This window comes from Bubalus bubalis, chromosome 14, assembly GCF_019923935.1.
Source record: "Bubalus bubalis isolate 160015118507 breed Murrah chromosome 14, NDDB_SH_1, whole genome shotgun sequence".
NCBI lineage: Eukaryota > Metazoa > Chordata > Mammalia > Artiodactyla > Bovidae > Bubalus > Bubalus bubalis.
The window spans coordinates 52,849,529-52,875,371 of record NC_059170.1 but is presented as its reverse complement, the minus strand read 5'-3'; the positions used below and the strand labels follow the sequence as shown (position 1 = coordinate 52,875,371).

Below are 25,843 nucleotides of genomic sequence, written 5' to 3'. Positions count from 1 at the left end.
CCACCAAGGAAGCCCAGGGACGTACTCAAATATATATATATATTTTTTTTTTAATTGGTCCCTTTATATACATTGATATTATTTGAAGACTATCCTGATATCAGGGATTACACATTCTTCTAACCACACATAGCAGTAAACATAAATAGGAACTCCCCCAAAATGTCATCTTAGAATTGTATGCTGTGAATTTGCTTTGCTGCATAGTGTAGCTTCCCTGGTGGCTCAGATGGTAAAGAATCTGCCTGACCCAGGTTCGGTCACTGGGTCGGGAAGATTTCCTGAAGAAGGGAATGGCAATCCACTTCAGTATTCTTGCCTGGAGAACTCCATGAACAGAGGAACCTGGAGGACTATAGTCCATGGGGTTGCAAAGAGTTGGACATGACTGAGTGACTACACTTTCTTTTTCATAGTGTAAAGGGAACTTCCCAGGAGGCTCAGTGGTAAAGAATCCACTTGCCAATGCAGGAGACACGAGTTCAATCCCTGGGTCAGGAAGATCTCCTGGAGAAGGAAATGGCAATCCACTCCAGTATTTTCACCTGGGAAATCCCATGGATAGAGAAGCCTGACAGGCTACAGTCAATGGAGTCACAATGAGTCAGATACAACTTAGCAACTAAATAACAAAAAATAGTAAAGCAAAGGACAGAATAAATAATAGAGAATTAAAGAATTACTTGCTACGGTTGACACAGACTCAAAGACAGTCTTTTTACATTCTACATGCCCCTGAGATTAAATTATGGATTTTTATCTCAATGAATGAATGAATGTACAAGCTATTACTCTTCTTAAGACACTTTTCCCCATGTAGCTTCCTAAATCCATTAATTTCTTGTAAAATAATCACAGTAAGATACTATTAAATCTTTAATTTAGAGTAACTTGTGTTTTTTATGTATTTTTTTAAATAAAATTTTTTTTAAATTTTCTTTGGAGTATATTCAATTACCAATGTCGTGTTAGTTTCAGATGTCCAGCAAAGTGATTCAGTTATACATATACATGTATAACTTTTCAAATTCTTTCTTTTTTTTTTTTTGGCCACACTGTGCAGCATGTGTCATCTTAATTCTCCAACAAGGGACTGAACCCGGGCCCCCTGCATTGGGAGCACAGAGTCTTAACCACTGGACTACTCTAAAATTCTTTTAGAGTAACTTGTTGAATTTGAGATTTTGCCAGTAAAATGCCTTTCTCATTTGCCAATATTAACTGAACAAATGTTGAATATATTTATACATTTTTAAAAGAATGAATGACTCAATGAATAAATCCATTCATATACTGTATTGACTCTCTGTTGATAAAATCCAGTTTATAAATTTTCATTCTCACTCTTCCTTAGCTTACTGATGTCCTTGTTAATGAAATTCTCTGTGGAGCCGATGGAACCAGTATCAAGTGTGGTGTTATTGGGGAAATTGGTTGCTCCTGGCCTCTGACTGACAGTGAAAGAAAGGTTCTGCAGGCAACAGCTCACGCCCAGACTCAGCTTGGCTGTCCTGTTATTATTCATCCTGGAAGGAATCAAAGTGCACCATTTCAGATTATCCGAGTGTTGCAAGAAGCTGGAGCAGACATCTCCAAAACCGTTATGTCACACCTCGATAGGTAAGCAGAACATCTACCAATTAATGTCAACCATCTCATGATTCATGGATGATCAAATAAATAGAATCATCAGACCAATGAAACACTAGAGAAAACTACTAACTACACGTTAGATAGTATTTAGAAAGTTTTACCATAAACATTAATAAAAGTCACTGATGCCATTTTTGTGTCCCTACTCTGTTAGTACCCTAGGTATTTTGCATAAGTAATTTCTTTTAATTTAGTTAATCCTTCATAACCATTCATGGTATTCATGCTGCTGCTGCTGCTGCTAAGTCGCTTCAGTCGTGTCCGACTCTGTGCGACCCCATAGACGGCAGCCTACCAGGCTCCCCGTCCCTGGGATTCTCCAGGCAAGAACACTGGAGTGGGGTGCCATTTCCTTCTCCAACTCATGAAAGTGAAAAGTGAAAGTGAAGTCGCTCAGTCGTGTCGACTCTTCACGACCCCATGGACTGCACCCTACCAGGCTCCTCCGCCCATGGGATTTTCCAGCAAGAGTACTGGAGTGGGGTGCCATTGCCTTCTCCAATGGTATTCATAATCCTTCATAATACCTTCAAAGGTATCACTGCTTTGCCTCAAGGTATGATGTCACAGTTGGTGTCAATTCCAACTGCTCAGTATTTACCAGTAGTTAGAGTGCTAAATTTATCTGCAAATATAAAGGGAAGGCAAATTGGTTTCATTCTGAGAATAAAAACACGCATATAAATGTTGAGGTTTGCTATTGTGACTGATGGTTTGAATCATCTGAATTTTGGAAAATGCAATGCTAAAAAAGTAATAGTAATATATATATTATTTGTTTGGTGGTATTATATCTTAGTTTCCTATCGTTCTGTAACAAATTATAAGAAACTGGGAGGCTTCAAGCAGTCGAAATGTATTCTCTGACAGCTCTGGAGGCCAGCAGTCTGAAATTAAGGTGTTGGCAAGGCTGTGCTTCCTCCAAGGACCTACAAGGAGGAGCCTTCTTTGCTGTTTTCACCGTCTGGTGGTTCCAGGCTTTCTTTGGCTTGTAGCCGCCTAAATTCAATTTCTGCTCTGTCTTCAGATGGCCTCCTCAAGCCCGTCTGTGTCTCCTCTTTTGTTTCTTATGAGGACTCCCGTCATTAGATTTAGTGCCCACCCAGATCATCCAGAATGACCTCATCTCAAAATCGTCAACTTAATTACATCTGAAAAGACCCTCTTTCCAAATAGGGTCACTTTCAAAGATTCAGAGAGTTGAAACATGGACATGTCTTTTTGAGGTCCACCACTCAGCCTCCTCATATTATATTAGATGTGTAGGGTCAGTAAAATAACTGACTATATAAACAGACACTAGCTACAGTCATCAGAATGAAAAAGTCCAACAATGTTGCAAAGGCTAGACACTGGTCCTTACACTGAATTGATGAAGGAATTAACATAGTACCAATGAGAATAATAATACATTACAATTGCTTCTATCTTGCAAAGTGGAATAAAGTCATGTTAGCAGACTGATAAATCCTGATCATGAGACCTGACAGTCTGCTATTTAATAAATTAATGTTCCTATGGAATGTATTGGCAAAATGCTTCATCTTGATAAAAACACTGTAAAATCTTGTGCAGAAAAAATATTAAACATGTTACAGTTGCGGCAGAACAGAGAAGCGAGTGTTAATGGGAAAACTGAGGGACGTGGAGGTAAAGGCAGTTGTTCTGGCAGCTGGTATCCAGATCAATACTTGGCAATCTTCAGGAATCTTCCGGTTGTACTGATAAAATACAAGGATGCTTCTCGATAATGGTCACTGAGGTAGTACATCACAGTGTGAAGAATAGAATCTTTGGACCCAGAGACAACTTCTTTTAAATTTTGCCTCTACCATTTGCTCTGAGGTCTTGGGTAGCTTCATTTGAATGTAAAATAATGTATTTTTTATCATATTTTGTATGATATGGACTATATGTAGCACCTTTAGTCAATAAGATGATTTTTAATTCTTTTTAAACAGTGTGAAATATATCAGACATGCAAAAGTATATAAATAATATATATTTTTAAAATTTAAAAATATTTATTAGGTTTTTGACAACATTGTGTTCTGCTGTTACCATATAAATGCTCTCTATATATCCATTAGACTACAGTTGTTAATGGTGGTGTTCGAATATTCTATATTTCTACTGACTTTTTGATTTCTCAATCTATTGGTTACCATCAGAAGTATGTTAAAATCCATCATGGTGGATTTTTAGTTTCTGATTGTATGTATTTCAATTTTTGCATCATATATTGTGAAGCTATGTTATCACATGCATACAAATTATTATTTTTCCTGGTGAAATGAAATATATCAACATATATTGAGCTGCTCTACATTGTAATGTGAATACTGGGGAGGGGGTGGTTTTAAAAGCTGTTTTACCTGATGTTGATGTGCCTATACCAATCTTTACATGTTTGTCTTTATAGTTTATGTGTGTCTTATATAAAAAGCATATGGCTGGGTTTGGAGTTTTACCCAGCCATATTCTTTTTATATGGTAAACCCAATTTTTTACATTCACTGTGTCTACTGATTTTTTTGTCATAGTTACTGTTAAAATTTCTTGATTTATTTTTATTGTTTCATTTTCATCTCCATATTCTATTTTTCCCCTTCTTTGGAAGGTATGTATACTATTTATATTCTATTAGTGGTTACAGTAGAAAACTCAACCTGTATATTTAATGCATATAATTTTAAAAGTTTCAAATACAGTAAATATTTTTACCTTCCTTCCTTCCTAGTAATACAAGGACTTTAAAATCCTTCAGCTTCAGTTATAATCTAAGTTATATGCTAAATTTTTCAGGATGTGGGGTCTACTTGATTTTTTAAAACCCAGTGATTAGATATTATTTTGTTATTAAAAACATGGTCAGTGTATATTTAGATTAATGTTTTTGCTTTTTTCCTTTGCTTACCATTTTTTCCTCACATGTCAGATCTTTATCCTTAAAATATTACTTATTTCCTGAGATACATCATTTGATCTTCCTTTACTGAGGGTCTGTTTTGGTAATAAATACTTAGGTTTCATGTGTCTGAAAATGACTTTATTCCTTCATTCATAAGGAATAATTAATATAATAGATGATTTATAATAATGGATTAGAATGGATAATTCTATTTAAAAGTTATTCTCCCTAGGTCCTTTAAAGATATTCCATTTTCAACTGACATGTATTATTGCGGTTATATCAGCTTTAAGTAATTGTGTTTCCTTTTAAGTTATCTGTCCTTTTTTCAGATTACTTTTACCATCTTTGTCATCTGTTCTGTATTTTACCCTATGAGCTATCTCGGTGTGAATTTCTTTTTTATTTTGTTGCTTGGAATTCCTGGGTAGGAAGGTATTTTCCATTGTTTCTGAAAAACTTCAGCCATTGTCTCTTCAAATATTGCTTCCTATTTCCTTATTATATATAAGTTGATACATGTAGGATCTTAATACCTGTACTTCATTATCCATTTGTGTCTTTGAGCTGTAATTTCTTCAGTCTCATCTTCCTATTTACTACTTCTCTCTCCAGTGGAATCAATCTGTGGCTTAGTCCATCAGTTTGGTTTATAATATTAAGAACTATAGATTTTTTCTTCAATAAGTTTCATTTGGTTACTTTTCAGTTCTCCTTGGTTAATTTTGATCATTTATTTTTCCTTCATCATATTTTCAGCTTCATCTTTTAAAAATTATCAAAAATACAATCTTAACTTTGTAGTTAATAAACCTAATTTCCACTGTCTTTTTACTCTGACTTTATAGTTTGTTGGTTCTTCTGGCCCTCATTCATTATTTCCTTGTAAAATATTACTGTGATCTTAGATTGTTTGGAAATTATTATGAGTTCTATGTTGGAGGGTATTTTCCTATTTTTTTTGTTTTGTCTTGTTTGTTTCTTATAGGTAGTTAGGGGGCATTACTAACTTGAGACTACTTTAAACTAAATTTTTAAAAATTATAAACCAGTTTTTACTGTGGTAAAATACATACTGCTGAAGAATTGATGCTTTTGAAGTGTGGTGTTGGAGAAGGCTCTTGAGAGTCCCTTGGACTGCAAGGAGATCCAACCAGTCCATCCTAAAGGAGACCAGTCCTGAATATTCATTGGAAGGACTGATGCTGAAGCTGAAACTCCAGTACTTTGGCCACCTGATGTGAAAAACTGGCTCATTAGAAAAGACCCTGATGCTGGGAAAGATTGAAGGCAGGAGGAGAAGGGGACGACAGAGGATGAGATGGTTGGATGGCATCACCAACTCAGTGAACATGAGTTTGAGTAAACTCTGGAAGTTGGCAATGGACAGGGAGGCCTGGCATGCTGCAGTCCATGGGGTTGCAAACAGTCAGACAGGACTGAGTGACTGAACTGAACTGAAAATACATATAACATAAAATTTACCACCTCAATCATTTTGAAGTGTCAAGTTTGGTTGTTTTTGGTACATTCATATTGTTTGGCAACTAATATCTAGAACTCTCTTCATCTTGCACAACCGAAACTCTATGCCCATGAAACAACAATATCCCCTCTCCCCTCGATGCTCCCCACCCGCAGTCCATGGCAACCACCATTCTACTGTCTGTCTCTATGAATGTGACTACTGCAGGTATCTCATATATGTAGAATTTAACTGTATTTGTCTTTTTGTGACAGCTTAGATGTTTGAGGGTTTTAGAACCACACAGATGCTATGACTTTTGGCCCCTAAATTCAGTAAGTACAGGTTTGTGGTTATTGATTCTCATGGAAGACTCTTTTCCTGACTACCTCCATTCCACCAGAAGACAAGACTGAGGAAGAAATAAAATCTCTAAAAACTCCTTCTGTGGGCCAGGTTTTTACTGAGTCCACCCACATGGGTGTTTTTGGGGGGAGTGAAAGGAGTACTCCCTTTATGTGCTGGTGGAAGCTATATCTCTGATTTATCTCTGTTCAGCCCCAGCACTTTCTCACTTCACCCTTTAAAACCCTCCAGGTAACAGAAAACAGCAATCTGATTAAAAAATGGGCAGAAGATCTGAATATATATTTCTCCAAAGAAGATGTAGAGATGATGAACAGACACATGAAAAGATGCTCAATATCATTAATCATCAGGCAAATTAAACCACAGTGAGATATCATCTCACACCTGTCAGAATGGCCATCATCAAAAAGAACACAAATAACAAATGTTGGCAAGGATGTGGAGATAAGGAAACCTTTATATAGTGTTGGTGGGAGTGTAAGTTGGTACAGTCACATGAAAAACAGTATGGAGGTTTCTCAGAAAACTAAAGATAGAAGGAGTATGTGACCCAGAACCTTCACTCCTGGATATAAAGCCCCCAAAGCCAAAAACAATGATTCGAAAAGATATGTGCACCCGCAATGCTCACAGTAGCATCATCTGCAATTGCCAAGATATGGAAGTAACCTCAGTGACTGTCAACAGATGACTGGATAAAGAAGTGATATACAGTACTCCATTATATATAATGGAATGCTGCTGCTGCTGCTAAGTCACTTCAGTCGTGTCCGACTCTGTGCAACCCCAGAGATGGAAGCCCACCAGGCTCCCCCATCCCTGGGATTCTCCAGGCAAGAACACTGGAGTGGGTTGCCATTTCCTTCTCCAATGCATGAAAGTGAAAAGTGAAAGGGAAGTCACTCAGTCGTGTCCGACTCTTAGCGACCCCATGGACTGCAGCCTACCAGGCTCCTCCATCCATGGGATTTTCTAGGCAAGAGTACTGGAGTGGCTTGCCATTATACATCAATTACACTGCAATAAAAAAACCACGTGGGAAAACGGCAGCTCTGGGTCACCCCTACACCTCATTTCTCTGCTCTCTCTTTTGTTTCTGCATGCCCCTCCCCCCCGCCACCCCGAGCAAGTCCTTTGCTTTCCTACCAGCTTAGACAGGCATTTTAAAATATGATCTTTTGTCCCCTTTCATTTTATTCATTATTTTATATGTACTCTGCTTGGAAGTTTTCCTGTGGATGTTCAGCCTGCCCTACTGCTTAAACTGGCTCCAGCTTTCTTAAAGAATCTTTAAGATTCTTAAAGAATCTATCTGTTTATAGCTAGACATGTAAGCAAGTTAGAAAATGATGCCTGCTCAGTTGCTCAGTCATGCCCGACTCTTTGCAATGCCATGGAGACTATAGCCCACCAGGTTCTTCTGTCCATGGGACTGCTCAGGTAAGAAGAGTGGGTTGCCATTTCCTTCTCCAAGCCAGAAATTCAACTCATGTCTCCTGCATTGGCATACGGATTCTTTACCACTGAGCCAGCAGGGAAACCCTAGAAAATGATGCTTGGCCTTAATAGAACGTAACCTTTCACTGGAAATTGTGAGATAAACCTTAACTTCTAAAACAGTAGGACTTCTCTGTTCAGAAAATCAAACTATACCCTGATTAGGGAACTAAGACCCTACATGCCATGCAGCCAAAAAGTTTAAAAAATAATAAAATAAAATGGAGTCTTTAAAAATATTTTAATAAAAAATATATACATATATATATGCATACATATATATGTCTGTATATATATATCTGTTTATTTTTTGCTCATAAAATTAACATGTATAGGTACACATATATGTGTACACACACTTGTATATGTATTTTCTTTTGAACGATAAAGCTACACTATCTCAGTTTCATTGACTGCCATTTCATTGCCTCTTTTAAAAATGGCCTGAGATGGAAGGTAGAGCTTGACCTGACATCAGCCAAACTCAGAGCATCCTAGAAAATCCTGAGACCAATCCTAGAACAGTCACCCATTCTGTACCCATACAGGGATGATTCAGGGTTCCAGTGTCTAAAAAAACAGTACTGTACCTATAAGTATGAATATTTCAGAGCACAGGCAAATTAGGGGAAATGGCCTCACAAAAAGGAGTGCACTGGGAAAAACAAACCAAATAAAGTAACAGAAGAAAAAATTCAGGGGGGCAGAGGCGGGCAACGTGAGCTTTTTGATGTGAGTGTTCACAGCAAGACAGTTGCCAGGCTAACGTTTGACTAGGTCATCTTTTCACAGACTCTCTGAGGTCCACTGCTGCACACACAGTCTGATCTGTATTGAAAGGGCAAGGACTTCAGCTTCTATAATGGGGACACATCACAAAAGAACATGTATTTCGTGTAACAAAATGCACAGACAACACACACAAAAAGAAGAGCATCCTGAAAATAAGCCTTCCAGGAAAACAACAACAGAAATTTGGGGGCATAAAGGAGAAGGTTCTGAACCGACAGGCTGTTGTGGTTGCTGGTAGCAAGTTAAGATGCTGGCTCTGTCCTGTGACCCTTTTTTAGGACTCTGGGCTTTCTAGCTTTTAACAGGCTTTCAATCCCTGTAAAACTGTTCATTCTTCTCTTTAAAGGTAGGATTTCTATCATTTGAGAATACAAAATGCAATTACTTCAGAGTCAGAGTACTTAATGATAGGGAAATATAAGTAAATAAATGATATATGATAAAAAATAAAATACTTCAGGGTGTCCATAATCCTGGACACCTTTAATTTATTAAAGCAATAAATATTTTCGAAGATATGTAACTCTTCACTCACATTCAGACATAAGGCATTTTATCTTAAAATACGTGCACGTACACATAAAACAACAAAACTGTGATAGGCCTAGCCCAAAGAAGCAGATGGGACCCTGAGAGGGAAGGGTTAATGAACAGCCATCACCTTAGGACACTCTAAACCACATTGTTGTCACATGACCATTTGTGACCTGCTTCAGGTCATTTGCCTGGAGACAACAGCCTGACAAGATAAATCTGCTTCTGTGTCTAGTCCCCTCCCCTAACCATCTGTTCTCTTTAGGAAACGCAGGCCGGTGGAAGTGCCCAGGAATGCAGCGGGTGTAACCCTAGGGAACATCACAGGGGGGTGCCCTTGACAGTTACAGCCACCCAAAGTCAACATTTGTCAGAAAATAATACCAGCACTTCTGTGATGCTGTCTGGGTTTTTAATCCACAAAGGCTTTGTGCCTTTTAATCACTTACTAAAACTTGACTATCTGTTAAAACTCCAGCCACATTTTCAGGTGGCATGTCATCATAGCCCTGCCTTTGGGCCTGGTCTGATACAGGATATATGTGATGGAAGAAGACAACCCAGGGAGAATCTTGTTGCCACCTGCCTCCAAGGAAGTTTTATCTGCCATGGACTATAGAGTAGCTGTAGGTATTTTTATGACAACAAAATTCTTTCATTACCAAGGAAGGTGGGGTAGAGAGACATGGTTGGAAGGTATTTGGGCATTAGCTATTTACTGATCAAACTCCAAGCCCTTGGGAGGGCAACAGACAGGTGCTGTGCCTCAGTCTTTTTCTACTTAATTATGTATTTAACAAAATAGAGGGCTTTGATGGGAACCCAGGGCCTAGAGTTTGATTAGGGGCACAGTGATAATTAAGTGCAGGAACACGGCACATCTCTCTGAAAATTTCTCCCCATGGAAGGCAGAGGAATTTTACCTGAGGGTTTCTGAAAGAGAAGGCAGAGCACAGGGGATGGACTATCAACACATGTTATTCTCTTTAGCCCTGATTATTCATGCCAAATTTGCCCACCTCTTTAAAGGATGCAATTTTGATACATTTTTTTATGCTCTTAATTAGATGAAGTAATGGAGTGAAGAATAATTTCATTTATTCTTTCACTCACCAAATATTTGTTAAGTGTCTAAATATCATATATCAGACACTAAGATGTAGCAAGGAGCAAGACCCACTTTCTGGCTTCAACATGAGTATTCTATTACAATTATGGAGGCTTAACCTTAAGGGTCGGACACGACTGAGCGACTTCACTTTCACTTTTCACTTTCATGCGTTGGAGAAGGAAATGGCAACCCACTCCAGTGTTCTTGCCTGGAGGATCCCAGGGACGGGGGAGCCTGATGGGCTGCCGTCTATGGGGTCGCACAGAGTTGGCCACGACTGAAGCGACTTAGCAGCAGCAGCAGCAACCTTAAGGGTGTTTTTGTAAAGCCATCCCAAAATAATCATTTGGGATCCTTGGAACTGCATCCTTTTAATTCCTATGAATACTAGTGAATTAATGTGAAACCATTCAAAAACAATTCCAGGCAGAAATTTAGCAAACTTAAACTTGACCAAAATATTTTAATATATGTAAATAGAATGGAAATACTTAAAAAAAAAACGGAATGTTTTGCACGTGAAAATGGTTTATAACATTTAGAATTCTCTGCATACAGTGCTATATTTCTTAATAGTTTATTGTTAGGACTATGCTTATGCGTGCCTAATGTATGAAATGTATGTGAGGACAGAAATGAGTATGCATTGTAGAGTGTATACTTTATACACATTATATATAGTAAAGACAACTTATTTAGTCAAATTGGCTCAGATCTAACTACTGAGTGAGAAATGCAGGCACTTTCCTGTTATCCAGTGGTTAAGAATCCACCTTGCAATGCAGGGGACATAGGTTCAATATCTCTTCAGGGAACTGAGATCCCACATGCTGCAGGGCAACTAAGCCCATGCACCACAACTAGAGAATCCGTGCACCACAATGAAAGATCCCAAAGATGCAACAAAGATCCCATGTGCCCAAACTAAGACCCGATGCAGTCAAATAAATAAATATTTTTTAAAAACCAAAAACAAACAAGCAAAAAAAGAAATTAATCAGGAACAAAGTAAAGGCCTGATAAGCACATGAGAATTTTTAAAAGCAAATAATTACTAATGACACTGCTTCTTTCCCATTTCCTAATGTCCACTGACATTTCTTCTGTTACCACTATTGCAGATGATAGGAAAATATAAGAAAAAGTAGATGCTTTTAAACATGTCATCATAGCTACTGTATAAACTTAGTTTTTTCTGCAGTTAAATTTTACATAAGAATCTACATTGCAACCCTCAGAATGGGAGAAAATATTTGCAAATGAATCAAACAACAAGGGATTAATTTCCAAAATATACAAACAGCTAATGCAGATCAATTAAAAAAAAGAAACAATCAAAAATGGACAGAAGATCTAAATAGATACTTCTCCAAAAAGACTCATGGATGGCTAAGAGGCACATGAAAAGATGTTCAGCATCACTACTTATTAGAGAAACTCAAATCAAAACTGCAATGAGGTATCACCTCACACCAATCAGAAAGGCTATCATCAAGTGGGGTAGGACAACTAAGAAAGTAGAGGGTAGGAACAATTGAGAAAGTAGCATTACATATATACACTGTGCTGTGCTTATTCGCTCAGTCATGTTGGACTCTTTTCAACCCATGGACTGCAGCCCACCAGGCTCCTCTGTCCATAGGAATTCTCCAGGCAAGAATACTGGAGTGGGTTGCCATGCCCCTCTCCAGGGGATCTTCCCAACCCAGGAATTGAACCCAGGTCTCCCGCATTGCAGGCAGATTCTTTACCAGCTGAGCTACCTGGGAAGCCCCGTATATACACTATCATGTGTAAAATAGCTAGCTAGTAGGAACCTGCTATATAACACAGGGAGCTCAGCGTGGTGCTCTGTAATAACCTAGACGGGTGGGGTGGTGGTGGAGGCAAGGCTCAAGAGGGAGTGCATGTGTATATATATATATATATGGCTGATTTGCATTGTTGTACAGCAGAAACCAACACAACATTGTAAAGCAATTATCCTCCAATTAAAAAAGAAAAGGAAAAAAAATCTCTTCAAACAACAAATGCTGGAAAGGGTGTGGAGAAAAGGGAAACCTCCTACACTGTTGATGGGAATATAAATGGATACAACCATTATGGAGAAAAATATGGAGGTTCCTTAAAAGCTAAAAATAAAGCTACCATATGATCCAGAAATTCCAATTCTGGGCATATATATGAAAAAAAATCATAATTCAAAAAGATACATGTATCCCAGTGTTCATTACAGCACTATTTACAATAGCCAGGATATGAAAGCAACCTAGATACCATTGACAGAGGAATGGATAAAGAAGATGTGGTATATATTTACAATGGAATATTACTAAGCCATAAAAACAAACAAAATAATGCCATTTGCAGCCACATGGATGGACCTAGAGACCATCTCTGTCTCAGAGAAAGATAAATATCATATGATATCACTTATATGTGGAATCTTAAAGAAATGGTAAAAATGAACTTATTACAAAAATGGAAGTGGAGTCACAGACATATAAAGCAAATTTATGGTTATGAGGGGTGAAAGGAGGGAAGGGATAAATTGGGAGATTGGGATTGACATATACACACTACTATATAACTATATATAAAATAGATAACTAAAAAGAACCTAGTGTATAGTACAGGGAACGCTACTCAATACCATATAATGACCTATATGGGAAAAGAATCAAAAAACAGTGGATATTTTATATGTATAACTGATTCACTTTGCTGTACAGTAGAAACTAACACAATATTGTCAAATCAACTCTACCCCAATAAAATTTTTTAAGAAATCTACATTGATTTGTAGAGAGTACTCAGTGAGACAGAAACACACACAAAACATGAGCACATTTCAGTGTGATGTTGTGTAGTGACACCGGCCACAGCTATCCCTTGACGAATGCAGCGCATATTCGATGCATCTGGGACAATGGAGAATGAGAGGGTGCTGGGAACACAGCGTCTGATCCTACCTCTCACAACAGCACCTACTTTCTGAGTGACCTTGAGCAAGTCACTGAAGCCTCCAAGTCTTTTACTCATCTGTCAAAAGGGGTTAAGAAAAATTATTTTTTAACCCTTAAAGCGTTAGACAAATTTCCCCAAGTATTGCTTGTCATAGTTTTCCTTTTACTCTTTAGGAGAAGTAAAATAAAAGTAAAGTAAAAAGACCTATTTAACAAGAAATAGAAAATCCAGACAAATATTGGACAAACTGAAATGGAGCAAAACTACTTAGTATACCTAAAAGTGCTGAATAAAATGCAATTAATTAACTTATGCTGGTAATTGGTATGTGTTAATTATCCCAAATTGCACTCTTTAACGCAGACACTTGGGCGAATCAGCCCAATGTCAACAGCAAATGAAGACACTGGTCCTGTCTTCTCTCCAACACATTATAGCCACCAAAACCTCCCACAAGTAATTTTTTCTTCTAAAGCCATTTTTCATGCCTCTGACACCATTCCCAAGAAATGTGACATTTTAACAAATAGGATTGCCATGTCTATGAGATTTATCTTCACTCTCCTCAATACCATCATTCCGTGAACTATGTATCGCTTTACATGAAAAAAGCAACCTCTTTTGTGCTCTGTGGCAGCTGCAAAGTTCATATGGTGAAAAGCTCTTCCTAGGGTGGATAAACTGTGAAATGCATTTTAAAATGAAGTTTTAATTACATTTTGCAATTCAGAGCCAACTTCTGGTTTTAGTGTAATTTAAACAAGGGTTTTTCTCTCTTGCAGCCATCTGTTCCTTTTCCTTAAGCTTAGACTTATGTCATAATATTGAAAATGTGACGTCATTCTCTCCTATGACGTCATTAAACATCTCTGTAGGATAATGTGCCCAAGCAGACAACTGAATCATGTTTGTTCAAATATATAGATAATGCGGAATATGCAAAATAAACACATTGAAATCTAAATTATTTCTCTAGTGCTTTTTATTTCCAGTTACTCTCTACAGTTGAGAAGCATAAAAGTAATCCTTTATCACAAAAAGAATCCTCTAAAGAAAGACAAAAGAATCTTTAAAATACCTACATGTATGTGAATAAACTAGTATATTAATGTGAATGTACCATGTGAATTGATGGTTTTGAGTTTGTGTGAAACCAAAGTTCCCGGTAAATATTTACTTGACGTAATAAATTATACTTTCTGGCTATAGACAATGTTTAGGCATTGTTCAGGGAATAGTCTTAGATTTAAAACTTACACCATTCTATTCAGTTTCTGTTTTTGACATTAAAAATAAATTAATTGAAATTCATCAATTAAGAACTTTTCAGATTTTGTAATTCAGCTGTAACTTCCACTAGTAATATAGGAATATATGTGACTAATGTTTTAGAATTATAGTAACATTGAATTTATCAGATTATAGTAATTTATATATTAATTTCTTTTAGACATTATATTACAAATATTTTAAAAATTATTTTAGTTATTAAATCAATAGTTCTAGGTGAGTTTAATAATTCTTTTAAGTAGCTGTTGAAGAACTCTCATTAAATTGTAAAGAATCCCACATGATATGATCTACACAAATATTCATTGGTTTTATTATTATTTTTTTTTTATCTTTCAAGTTTATTTATTTCATCTTATTCTATTATCTTTTCTGGTTTTAAATTAAGAAATTCAGTGACAAGGGAGACAGAATTTTGGGGGGCGTTTCTTTCATGGTAAACAATTTTTATAATAACCAGTCATTGAAATTCAACATTGTTTTAAATAAATCAGTTGTCTATAAGCATCCCCTTATTACTATATTTTTAAATTAAAGAAAATTTTAATTACTTGGTCAAGTTCATAAGTTTCAGCACTGAATATATTCTGTGTTTCTGGATGTGTCAGGCTCTGAATTCAAGTCTCAAAATAGACCAACACATGATGCTTACCCTCCAGGCCCAGGAAGTCACAGGTTGGATGTCTGATGAATTCCAAAAAAGTCACTGCACAATATAATGGGAAGTGCACTAGCCTAGGAGCTAGAATTCCTGGATTCCTGATCAGTTAAGAGACCAAAGCTTTGGTTTCTTCATTTCTGCATTCATGTTAATACCCAGCATCTGTATTTCACCAGTTCATTATGAGTTTCAGAACCTGCGCTTTCCATGCTCTTGGTAGCATTTAATGATGCCAACATCTAATGAACTGCCCACAGCAGGCCCTGGTTTCTCCTTCTCCACTTCTGTCACGATGGGGACCAAGTCCCATCACTTGACTCTTCCTTCTTGCCCTGTTCTGGTCTATGACAGCATGATTCGCCCAGATGCTAACCTAAATTCCCCTGCCCTTTGCACCCCCACAAAATAATAACTGTCTACCCCACTAAGATCTCCAAATACAGCCCCCCCTATCCATTCTTCTGTTGTTAACTTAATTCAGATCCTCATTTGTCCCCTAAACCACTGTAATTATCTCCAAACAGGAAATCACTCTCTTAGTTTTGCTCCTTAATCTAGCCTCCATGTTGCTACTATTTGGATCTTTCCAAACACAAATCTGCTTTACATATCTCCATCCTGATTTACAACTCTTCAGAGGTTCCATGTCACCTGCAGCACAAAATCCAAACATCCTGGTCATTTGGTCCCTACCAATCTTTCCAGCTCATCTCCCGTCCCTTCTAGATGCACAGGCAGAAGCTGGGCTAAAGCCACACTGACCACGATTTTGAGTAACCTATGCTGAGTGTTCTACATGCTTCTCACATGACCTCATCCCTCTGATGTGAATACAGTATTCTCTGATCTACTAGGCAGAGCCTTTCTTCAATATACATCTCATCAGAGATGTTTTTCTCTATCAAGCCTTTCTTGAATGAGCCAAGCAGTGTTTGGTATCTCCTCTGTGTCATCCCAGATCCTAGGAGTACTTTCTTAGACTCGGCAAGGTCTGAAAAGCAATGATCTGTTTCCATGTCTATTTTTCCTACTGGACAGTGATCTTCTTGAAGGACGGGATTCCATATTATTTGTCTTTGTTTTCCCAGCTTGTACATCATAGTAAATAAATGATCAACAATTTCTTATTAGATGGATGAATGGATGGATAGATGGGTGCATCTCCCCTCATGCACGTTAGTGCTGATAAATTCAGCCTTATCTTCCAGAAACAATAAGCTCTTTTACCTCTCAATAGGTGTTCTTCTGGATTATCCATCCTTCATCTGACACTTGAACCCCACCAACCTACATCTGAATAGTTTTCTTCAGGACTCAACTCAAATGAGTTGCCTCTTTGATTATCCTTTCACGATATTTTGTATGTATTGTACTATAAAAAGCTTTCAATGACAATAACTGTAATTATTAATTTAAATATGTGTTTCCTTCCATGACTTTCAGTTCTTTGAGACTGCTGCTTAAATTTCTTATTCATAGGAGTATTCCCAACACAAAAGCTAGAACAGGGTAGGTAGCAGTACAAGACAGTAAATGTTTGCTGAATTAATTCATGAAGGTGTGCTTGAATGTATGAGATGAAATCATATATTTGCAAGTTCTTTGAAACCGGAAAAGCCCAAGACAAATGTTAGGTAATGTTATCATCTGGATCACACCCACGTATCATATCCTTTCCTCTGCTTCTTAGTTCTTTCTTCCCAGAGAGCTCACAGGCCCTTGTCTAAATTATCACTTCACACAGATTTCCTTGCTCCCACTCAGAGTGCATTTTGACATTAAACTAAACCCCTCAGCTCTTGGATAAAGATCTAGAATATAAAGAGGTTTGAAAAACAGAATCAATCGTCTCGCATTTCAGTACTGGCCTTAAAAACGTACGTACGTGATAACCATATTCTGAAAATAAAGACAGCCAGATGGTGTCAGAGAACTGTTTTCTTAGCTAATAGTGATATATTTGTCATCAATTTATGCCTGTTCCTTATAAAGAGAGAATCTGTTTACTGGTTGAGGAGCAAACAGAAGAAATGATATAATATAAATAACAAGAATAAATACTTGATACGAATATCTCATCTTCCTCTTGAGAAATTCCAGGATATTTTACAGATAACATTTGTGATCAACATGATTGACCTTGAAGAAAGGACTTTCTCCAGTGTGAAACACAGCAGCTCTTCTGCATCTCACAATCACCACACTATTTAGGGCAAGAGGTGAAAGATATTTACCTCAAAGGTTGGGGAAGACTGCAATAAGAAAGAATGTAATTATTCATGCAAATAGACTATACAGCAACCCACTCCAGTATTCTTGCCTGGAGAATCCCATGGACAAAGGAGCCTGGCGGGCTACAGTCCACGGGGTCGCAAAGAGTCGGACATGACTGAGTGACTAACGCACATAGAATATGGAATGAGGAAAACTGGCTTGAGGTTGACACCTTCGCTCTTGTAAGAAGTGCTCTGAGATCACTGATGACTGGGAGGGGCAGGACCTCTGTTTAAGCCTCATCTGAAAGACGTCAAGCAGAGTATATTTTTCCCTGGTACCATTTTGACATCTGGGGTCAATCCTTTCTCCAAGCGGAAAAAAAAAGTCACATGCATAAATGCAACTTCAGTAGCATCTTGACAGTCCCTGGAAGTCATCCAGCTGATTGTCAGTTGAGTGTAGTTAAGTCACCTTGTTAGACATTCTGTATGCTGGGTGAGATGCTGTTGTGATGGGGTGTATTTCTCCATAGGGAAGTGCTGTCGTAGGGAATGTGGTGGTGAAAGTGGGTGGATACTCTCATCACAAAAGGAGCAGTGGGGTGTAAGACCGGGACATCTGAAGATGAATACAAACTGCTCTTATTCACCAGCTGTTCATTTCAGAAGTTAAGGACTCCCAAACTTTTCTGAGACTTAGTTTCTTCATCTATAAAATGAGGACAATCACTGAGGGTGGGGCCCTCATGATGGGATTAATGCCCTTCTAAGAAGAGACACCAGAAAACTTGTGAGAATGTGGCTGCCTGCAAGCCAGAAAGATAGCTCTCACCAGACCTGACCATGCTGATACCCTGATCTTGGATTTCTGGCCTCCAAACTATAAAAAACAATATATGTCTATTGTGCAAGCCAAAAAAGAATAAAAATAAAATGGGATGCTCATACTTTTCTCATGTAGTTTTTGTAAGAATTAAATGATACGGGGCCATCTGAAATGCCTGAGGATTATTAAGTGTTTTATTTTCTTGCTTCACCTGCTTCTCCATCCTACCACATCATTAATATCTAATCCCAAACTCTTTTTTTTTTTTTGCAGGGCTCTCTTCTGAAAAGTATGTATGACCACTGACACTATTTTTTCCCATAGATTTTATACTGTGTTCCCTTCTTTAATAGGGAGAATTTAAGTCAACTCATTTCTTAGTTGCCTTCACACTAATGTTCAGTTATCTAGGCTGTTTCACATCACCAAATGTCACTAATAATAATATTAGGTTGGCCAAAAACTTTGTTTGACTTTTTTCCATAACATTTTATGGAACTAACTTTTTGGCCAACTCAATATATGCATGTATATGTGTGTCCAAGGCTTCTCTGGTGGCTCAGTGGCAAAAAAGACTCAGGTTAGATCCCTAGGTCGGGAAGATCCCCTGGAGGAGGAAATGGCAACCCACTCCAGTATTCTTGCCAGTCCAGGGTTTGCAAAAGAGTCGGACGCAACTTAGCGACTAGACTAAACTAGAGACATATGTGTGTGTGTGTATATATATATCTCCTGGCTTTTTAATGACAGCAAATTTGTCTGTCTCCTTTTTTAACTTCATTTACCCAATGTCTAAAACGTGAGCCTAATTGCTTCTTTTCTGAAGTCTTCTCCCCTATACATTACTGTGAAATTTTTAACAGTGTTTTACAGAAGGACCATTTCCCTCAAGTTGTACTCCTTTCTAATTCCCAGGGATTACATTTGACACTTACATGTGTAGATGAATCTTACTGAACATGTTCATCTTCCTATAGAAACTTACCATGCCATTTTTCAGATGACATTTACAATCCAGGCAGGATTTATATGTAACTGATGTCTGGAGGTCTGGATGCCTGCATTCCCCATCCCTCCCTGAGATAAAGCTTTTGGAAGACCACACACAGGAGAATCACGCAGGGTTTCATGGGCCACTGTAAGGCCTTGGCTCTTTCTTGAGGAAAATGAGGAGCTGTTGGTGGGTTGTGAGCAGGAGAGAGACCTGATTTGACTTAGTTGTGAAGACAGACTTTGGTGGTTGTAATTGAATAGACAGTAACAGAGCAAAGGAAGAGAAACAAGGAGAGTGAGCATCTATTGCAAGGATCCTGCAAAAGATGATGGACTTTTGGACCAGGAGGGCAGCAGGGAAGGTTGTGACTTATCTGGATTCTAGTCATATTTTGAAAGTCAAGCCATAAGTCTATTTGATGGGCTAGATGTAGAGGGTTTTACAGGAAGAAAGAGGAGAAAACCCCAAGGTTGTTGGTCTGAGCAGTGGATGGATGCAGTTGCTATCAACTTAGACAGGGGAGGGTGCTGCAGCAACTGGTTTGGGGTGGGACATGAGGGGCTTAGTTCAAGGCATATTAAACTTTTGTTGTCTATTAGACATCCAAGTAGAGATGGCAAGCAGGCAATTAGACATAAAAGTCTGAACTTTGGAAGAAAGGACCTCAGCATAGAAGACCCTTAATATGTGACCCTTAATATTTGTGAGAGGCTTAGAGAAACCTCAGGTTCTAAGCAACAGTCATGATTAATAGATCTTTTTCTCCTTCTCTGACCATATCACTGGAAATATCCAGAATGACATAATGGTCAAATCCTGTCTGTTATATGCAGTGATTGAAGACCTCCACAAAATAATCCTTTCTTATTTGGGGAGTAAATTTCTCATTTTTCAAGTGCAGTTTGAAGGTACAGTGGGGAGGGAATTACATTTTAAAATAAAAATTAAAAAACATGATGCACATACAAAGTCAATGCAATTCTGGGAAAATGTCCTTTGAGGATAAACTATTTAGCCCTAGGAGATGTCACACAGTAGGATGATTAAGGAAGTAGATTCTAGCCTTGAAATGAATTTACATTCCAGCACATCACCTTGCATATCTAATCTCTATGCCCCAGTTTCCTCATCTAAAGACCTGAGACCAGATGGGATTATAGAGAATATTAAGTGAGATAATAAATAAAAAGCACATAGCACAATGCCAGAAGCATAGTAAGTTCTTACACTTGTTGGCTATGATGATGATAAGCAAATCTATTTTTCAGTTGGAACTAAGACTGAAAGATTTTCTTACAGTTTTTCATTTACCATGGATATAGACTCACTATATCACTTAAATACTTATAAAACTGAGTCTCAAGGAATTTAGGCCTAAAGAAGTGAAGACATTGCAACCGGAAATAAGAGTCTGATCCAACCTGTTAGGGGCAACTCCATTGCTTTTCTTGACTCCCCACCCTGACCCATCCTGGTATTTTGCCCATATTGGTAATTAACAATTGGTAGTTAACAAACCAAATGAACTGCCTCAAAAGGAAAAAAAATACTAAACTTATCTCTTCCCCCTTATGTTAATTGTGTATATTTCATTTTTAAGCATGATTCTTTGGGGAAAACAGAATATGTTTACTATAGAAAAACACATATTCTTTTAGCTGAGTAATTTTGGAAGCAAAAATGGTCTCCATGGTAAGAAGAAAGAAAAGGAGTAGTATTAATAGAAGGTGGCACCGAGCTAATGTGCATTTTATAGTATAAAGGAAAGAGTTTTTTTAGCCTCCCTGCCTAAAACAACATCACGAACTAGAAGTTATGCTAAATTGGTGAAGAGAATAAAAAGGAACCAGCTACAGTATGATTGCTCAGAATCAGAGTCAAGAGCCAGCTACCAGGAAGTAGCCCGGGACAGCAGAATCCTCTCACTCATGGACAGAGGCTTAATTGGTCCTCCTAGGGTTTGGAAGAGAGTCTCTGAAAATACTTATGTCCTCTTAGAAGCAGATTTATAGACATATAATAGTGCTTTAATCCTGGCATCCTGATGTTGCCAAAGTAATAGAATATCTATTTTAATATCTAAAAAAGTCTAATAAGACAATGATTATCTGATGTTCCACGTCTCCAGGCCAGCTTTGGATCCTGAACAATCTCTTCTTTTCTCTTAACTCCCTTCACGCAATGTTTAACGAGGCTTATTTTCCCTTCTTATTTTTTTCCATATGCTCTCCTGGTAGGATCCTTCCTTTCTTCATCCTTCTTCCCTCCCTCCCTTCTTTCCTTCCTTCTTTTCTCTCTTTCTTTTTCTCTTTCTTTCTTCTTTCTGTTTTTGAATCTCTACAGTGATACTTTAGGGATTAACTTTCAGCTCAGTTCAGTCACTCACTTGTGTCCAACTCTTTGCGATCCTATGGACTGCAGCACCCCAGGCTTCCCTGTCCATCACCAATTCCCAGAGCTTACTCAAACCCATGTCCATTGAGTCAGTGATGCCATCCAACCATTTCAACCTTTGTCGTCCTCTTCTCCTCCCACCTTCAATCTTTCCCAGCATCAGGGTCTTTTCCAATGAGTCAGTTCTTTGCATCAGGTGGCCAAAGTACTGCAGTTTCAGCTTCAGCATCAGTCCTTCCAATGAATATTCAGGACTGATTTCCTTTAGGATGGACTGTTTGGATCTCCTTGCTGTCCAAGGGATTCTCAAGAGTCTTCTCCAACACCACAATTTAAAAGCATCAATTCTTCAGTGCTCAGCTTTCTTTACAGTCCAACTCTCACATCCATACATGACCACAGGAAAAACCATAGCTTTCATTAGACGGACCTTTGTCAGAAAAGTAATGTCTCTGCTTTTTAATATGCTGTTGAGGTTGGTCATAGCTTTTCTTCCAAGGAGCAAGCATCTTTTAATTTCATGGGTGCAGTCACCATCTGCAGTGATTTTGGAGCCCAAAAAGATAAAGTCTGTCACAGTTTCCATCATTTCCCCATCAATTTGCCATGAAGTGCTGGGACCAGATGCCATGATCTTAGTTTTCTGAATGTTGAATTTTAAGCCAACTTTTTCACTCTCCTCTTGTACTTTCATCAAGAGGCTCTTTAGTTCTTCTTTGCTTTCTGCCATAAGTGTGGTGACATCTGCATATCTGAGGTTGATATTTCTCCTGGCAATCTTGATTCCCGCTTGTGCTTCATCCAGCCTGGCTTTTTGCATGATGTACTCTGCATAGAAGTTAAATAAGCAGGGTGATAATATGCAGCCTTGACGTACTCCTTTCCCAATTTGAAACCTGTCTGTTGTTCCATGTCCAGTTCTAACTGTTGCTTCTTGACCTGCATACAGATTTCTCAGGAGGCAGGTCAGGTGGTCTGGTATCCCCATCTCTTGAAGAATTTTCCACAGTCTGTTGTGATCCACAGAGTCAAAGGTTTTGACATAGTCAATAAAGCAGAAGTAGATGTTTTTCTGGGACTCTCTTGCTTTTTTGATGATCCAAAGGATGTTGGCAATTTGATCTCTGGTTCCTCTGCCTTTTCTAAATCCATCTTGAACATATGAAAGTTCATGGTTCACGTACTGTTGAAGCCTAGCTTGGAGAATTTTGAGCATTACTTTGCTAGCGGGTGAGATGACTGCAATTGTGCAGTAGTTTGAACACTTTGGCATTGCCTTTCTTTGGGACTGGAATGAAAACTGACCTTTTCCAGTCCTGTGGCCACTGCTGAGTTTTCCAATGTGCTGGCATACTGAGTGCAGCACTTGCACAGCATCATCTTTCAGGATTTGAGAAAGCTCAACTGGAATTCTGTCACCTCCACTAGCTTTGTTCTTAGTGATGCTTCCTAAGGCCCACCTGACTTTGCATTCCAGGATGTCTGGCTCTAGGTGAGTGATCACACCTTCATGGTTATCTGGGTCATAAAGATCTTTTTTGTATAGTTCTTCTGTGTATTCTTGTCACCTCTTCTTAATATCTCTGCTTCTGTTAGGTCCATACCATTTCTGTCCTTTGTTGTGCCCATCTTTGCATGAAATGTTCCCTCGGCATCTCTAATTTTCTTGAAGAGCTCTCTAGTTTTTCCCATCCTATTGTTTTCCTCTATTTCTTTGCACTGATCACTAAGGAAGGCACTCTTTTCTCTCCTTGCTATTCTTTGGAATTCTGCGTTCAGATGGATATCTCTTTCCTTTTCTCCTTTGCCTTTAGCTTCTCTTCTTTTCTCAGCTATTTGTAAGGCCTCCTCAGACAACCACTTCACCTTTTTGCATTTCTTTTTCTTGGGCATCGTCTTGGTCACTGCCTCCTATGCAATGTCATGAAGTTTTCTGTCCACAGTTCTTCGGGCGCTCTGTCTATCAGATCTAATCTCTTCAATCTGTTTGTCACTTCCACTGTATAATCATAAGGGACTTTCTAAGGTCATACCTGAATGGTCTAGTGGTTTTCCTTTTCTTTCTTCAATTTAAGTCTGAATTTGTCAATAAGGAGTTCATGATTTGGGCCACAATCAGCTCCTGGTCTTGTTTTTGCTGACTGTATAGAGCTCCTCTTTCCTTGGCCATAAAGAATATAATCAATCTGATTTCAGTATTGACCATCTGGTGATGTCCATGTGTAGAGTCTTCTCTTGTGTTGTTGGAAGAGGGTGTTTGCTATGACCAGTGCATTCTCTTGGCAAAACTCTATTAGCCTTTGCCCTGCTTAATTTTGTACTGCAAGGCCAAATTTGCCTGTTACTCCAGGTATCCCTTGACTTCCTACTGTTGCATTCCAGGGGTTAACTTTATGTATCCTTTTTATCTGTTAGAGTTTAAATTTCTTGAGATAATCTACTCTTGTTCCAGACTTGACTTTTCTGTCTGAAGCCTGCACTTATCCTATATTTTTCTCCTTTTCCATTCATTTACATAGTCTTACAAAGAGTGATATTTTTGCTATGATCTCTACTGAAGTGAGAAGATACCCATAAAATTAGCATAAAATAATAAATTCTATTTAAAAAATAAACACACCAGAACATAAATATCTATAGGAGCATTTCCCCTTTTAAAAAATTGCACTGATATTCACATAGGCTTTGGGATTAATTTTAGAACCACTTTATGATTGTCACAAGAAAATCACCCTGTTGCCTTACCTTGGCTTCATGTTTTATCCAGATCAGTATTACTCACCTAATTCTCCAGTCCTGGCCAAATTTCCTTCTTGATAGTTTCCATAGTTCATATCGGGAGAAGGCAATGGCACCCCACTCCAGTACTCCTGCCTGGAAAATCCCATGGACGGAGGAGCCTGGTAGGCTGCAGTCCATGGGGTCGCTAAGAGTCAGGACACGACTGAGCGACTTCACTTTCACTTTCCACTTTCATGCATTGGAGAAGGAAATGGCAACCCACTCCAGTGTTCTTGCCTGGAGAATCCCATGGACGGAGAAGCCTGGTAGGCTGCAGTCCATGGGGTCACACAGAGTCGGACACGACTGAAGCGACTTAGTAGTAGTAGTAGTATAGTTCATATCGGTCCCACTAAGGATTTTCAAAAGAATATAGAGCCTACCCTGAAGACAATTCTGGAAAAGAATTACAACATTGTTTTTGAGATGGCAGCATAATTAAAATGTCTATAGTTTTGAAGTCCTTGAGATGAGAAAACTCCCTTTTGGATGAGAATGTTCCCTAATTTCTGAGCTTTCCTGGTGGCTCAGACAGTGGGGGGAAAAAAAAGAAAACTGCCTGCAATGCAGGAGACCTATATTCAATCCCTGGGTCAGGAAGATCCCCTGGAGAAGGGAATGGCAACTCACTCCAGCATTCTTGCCTGGAGAATTTCATCGACAGAGGAGCCTGGTGGTCACATTCCATCGGGTGGCAAAGGGTTGAACACAACTGAGTAACTAGCATTTTTACTTCACTTTTCCTAATTTCTAGTAACAATTGAACTTAATATTTTATAGTTACATCCTAAAAGCCAACTCCAAAATTCTTTTACTTGATTTCAACTATATTCCAGTACATAGTGTGCGTAACACTTTTAATCTGTATGTGTGGAAAACATGGTCTTGATAGTAACAATACGTCTGTCTTCTTGTCTCTAGGACTATCCTGGATAAGAAGGAACTACTGGAGTTTGCTCAGCTTGGCTGTTACTTGGAATATGATCTCTTTGGTACTGAACTTTTTCATTATCAGTTCAACCCAGATATTGACATGCCCAATGATAATAAAAGAATTAAAAGGTAAATATGATGAAATCTCTCACAGCATTTCCTTTTACCATTTCTTCCGGACTTTCATATCTGGGTAGGAATTAGTAAAGATTCAGGAAACAATAAGCAGGCGGAACCAGAGACTTGCAAGGGAAAATATATCAATGCTGTTTCAGGAAGGCAAATCTCTATATATTATTTCAAGGAGAAAATGAGTCAAGCTAAGTAGGTAAAAGCTTAGCAGAGCCTTAGAAGTTCAGTGCAGATGGGCAGCTGATAAGAAACACAGATAATACTCAATCTCTGCTCTGACAGTTAAAGAACAAAAGACATTTCCCTGTTTTTATTCT

At 38.3% G+C, this 25,843-nt stretch overlaps 1 protein-coding gene across 5 annotated transcripts in view; it reads left to right on the top strand.

Moving 5' to 3' along the window:
- PTER (phosphotriesterase related) overlaps positions 1-25,843 on the top strand; it is a 73,744-nt gene that overhangs the window by 39,744 nt on the left and 8,157 nt on the right. For all 5 annotated transcript variants that reach the window (XM_006052370.4, XM_006052371.3, XM_025264353.2 and 2 more), the window contains 2 exons: positions 1,355-1,620; positions 25,383-25,523. In XM_006052370.4, coding sequence (XP_006052432.1) covers positions 1,355-1,620; positions 25,383-25,523 — 407 coding nt within the window. The remainder of the gene's footprint in view (positions 1-1,354; positions 1,621-25,382; positions 25,524-25,843) is intronic.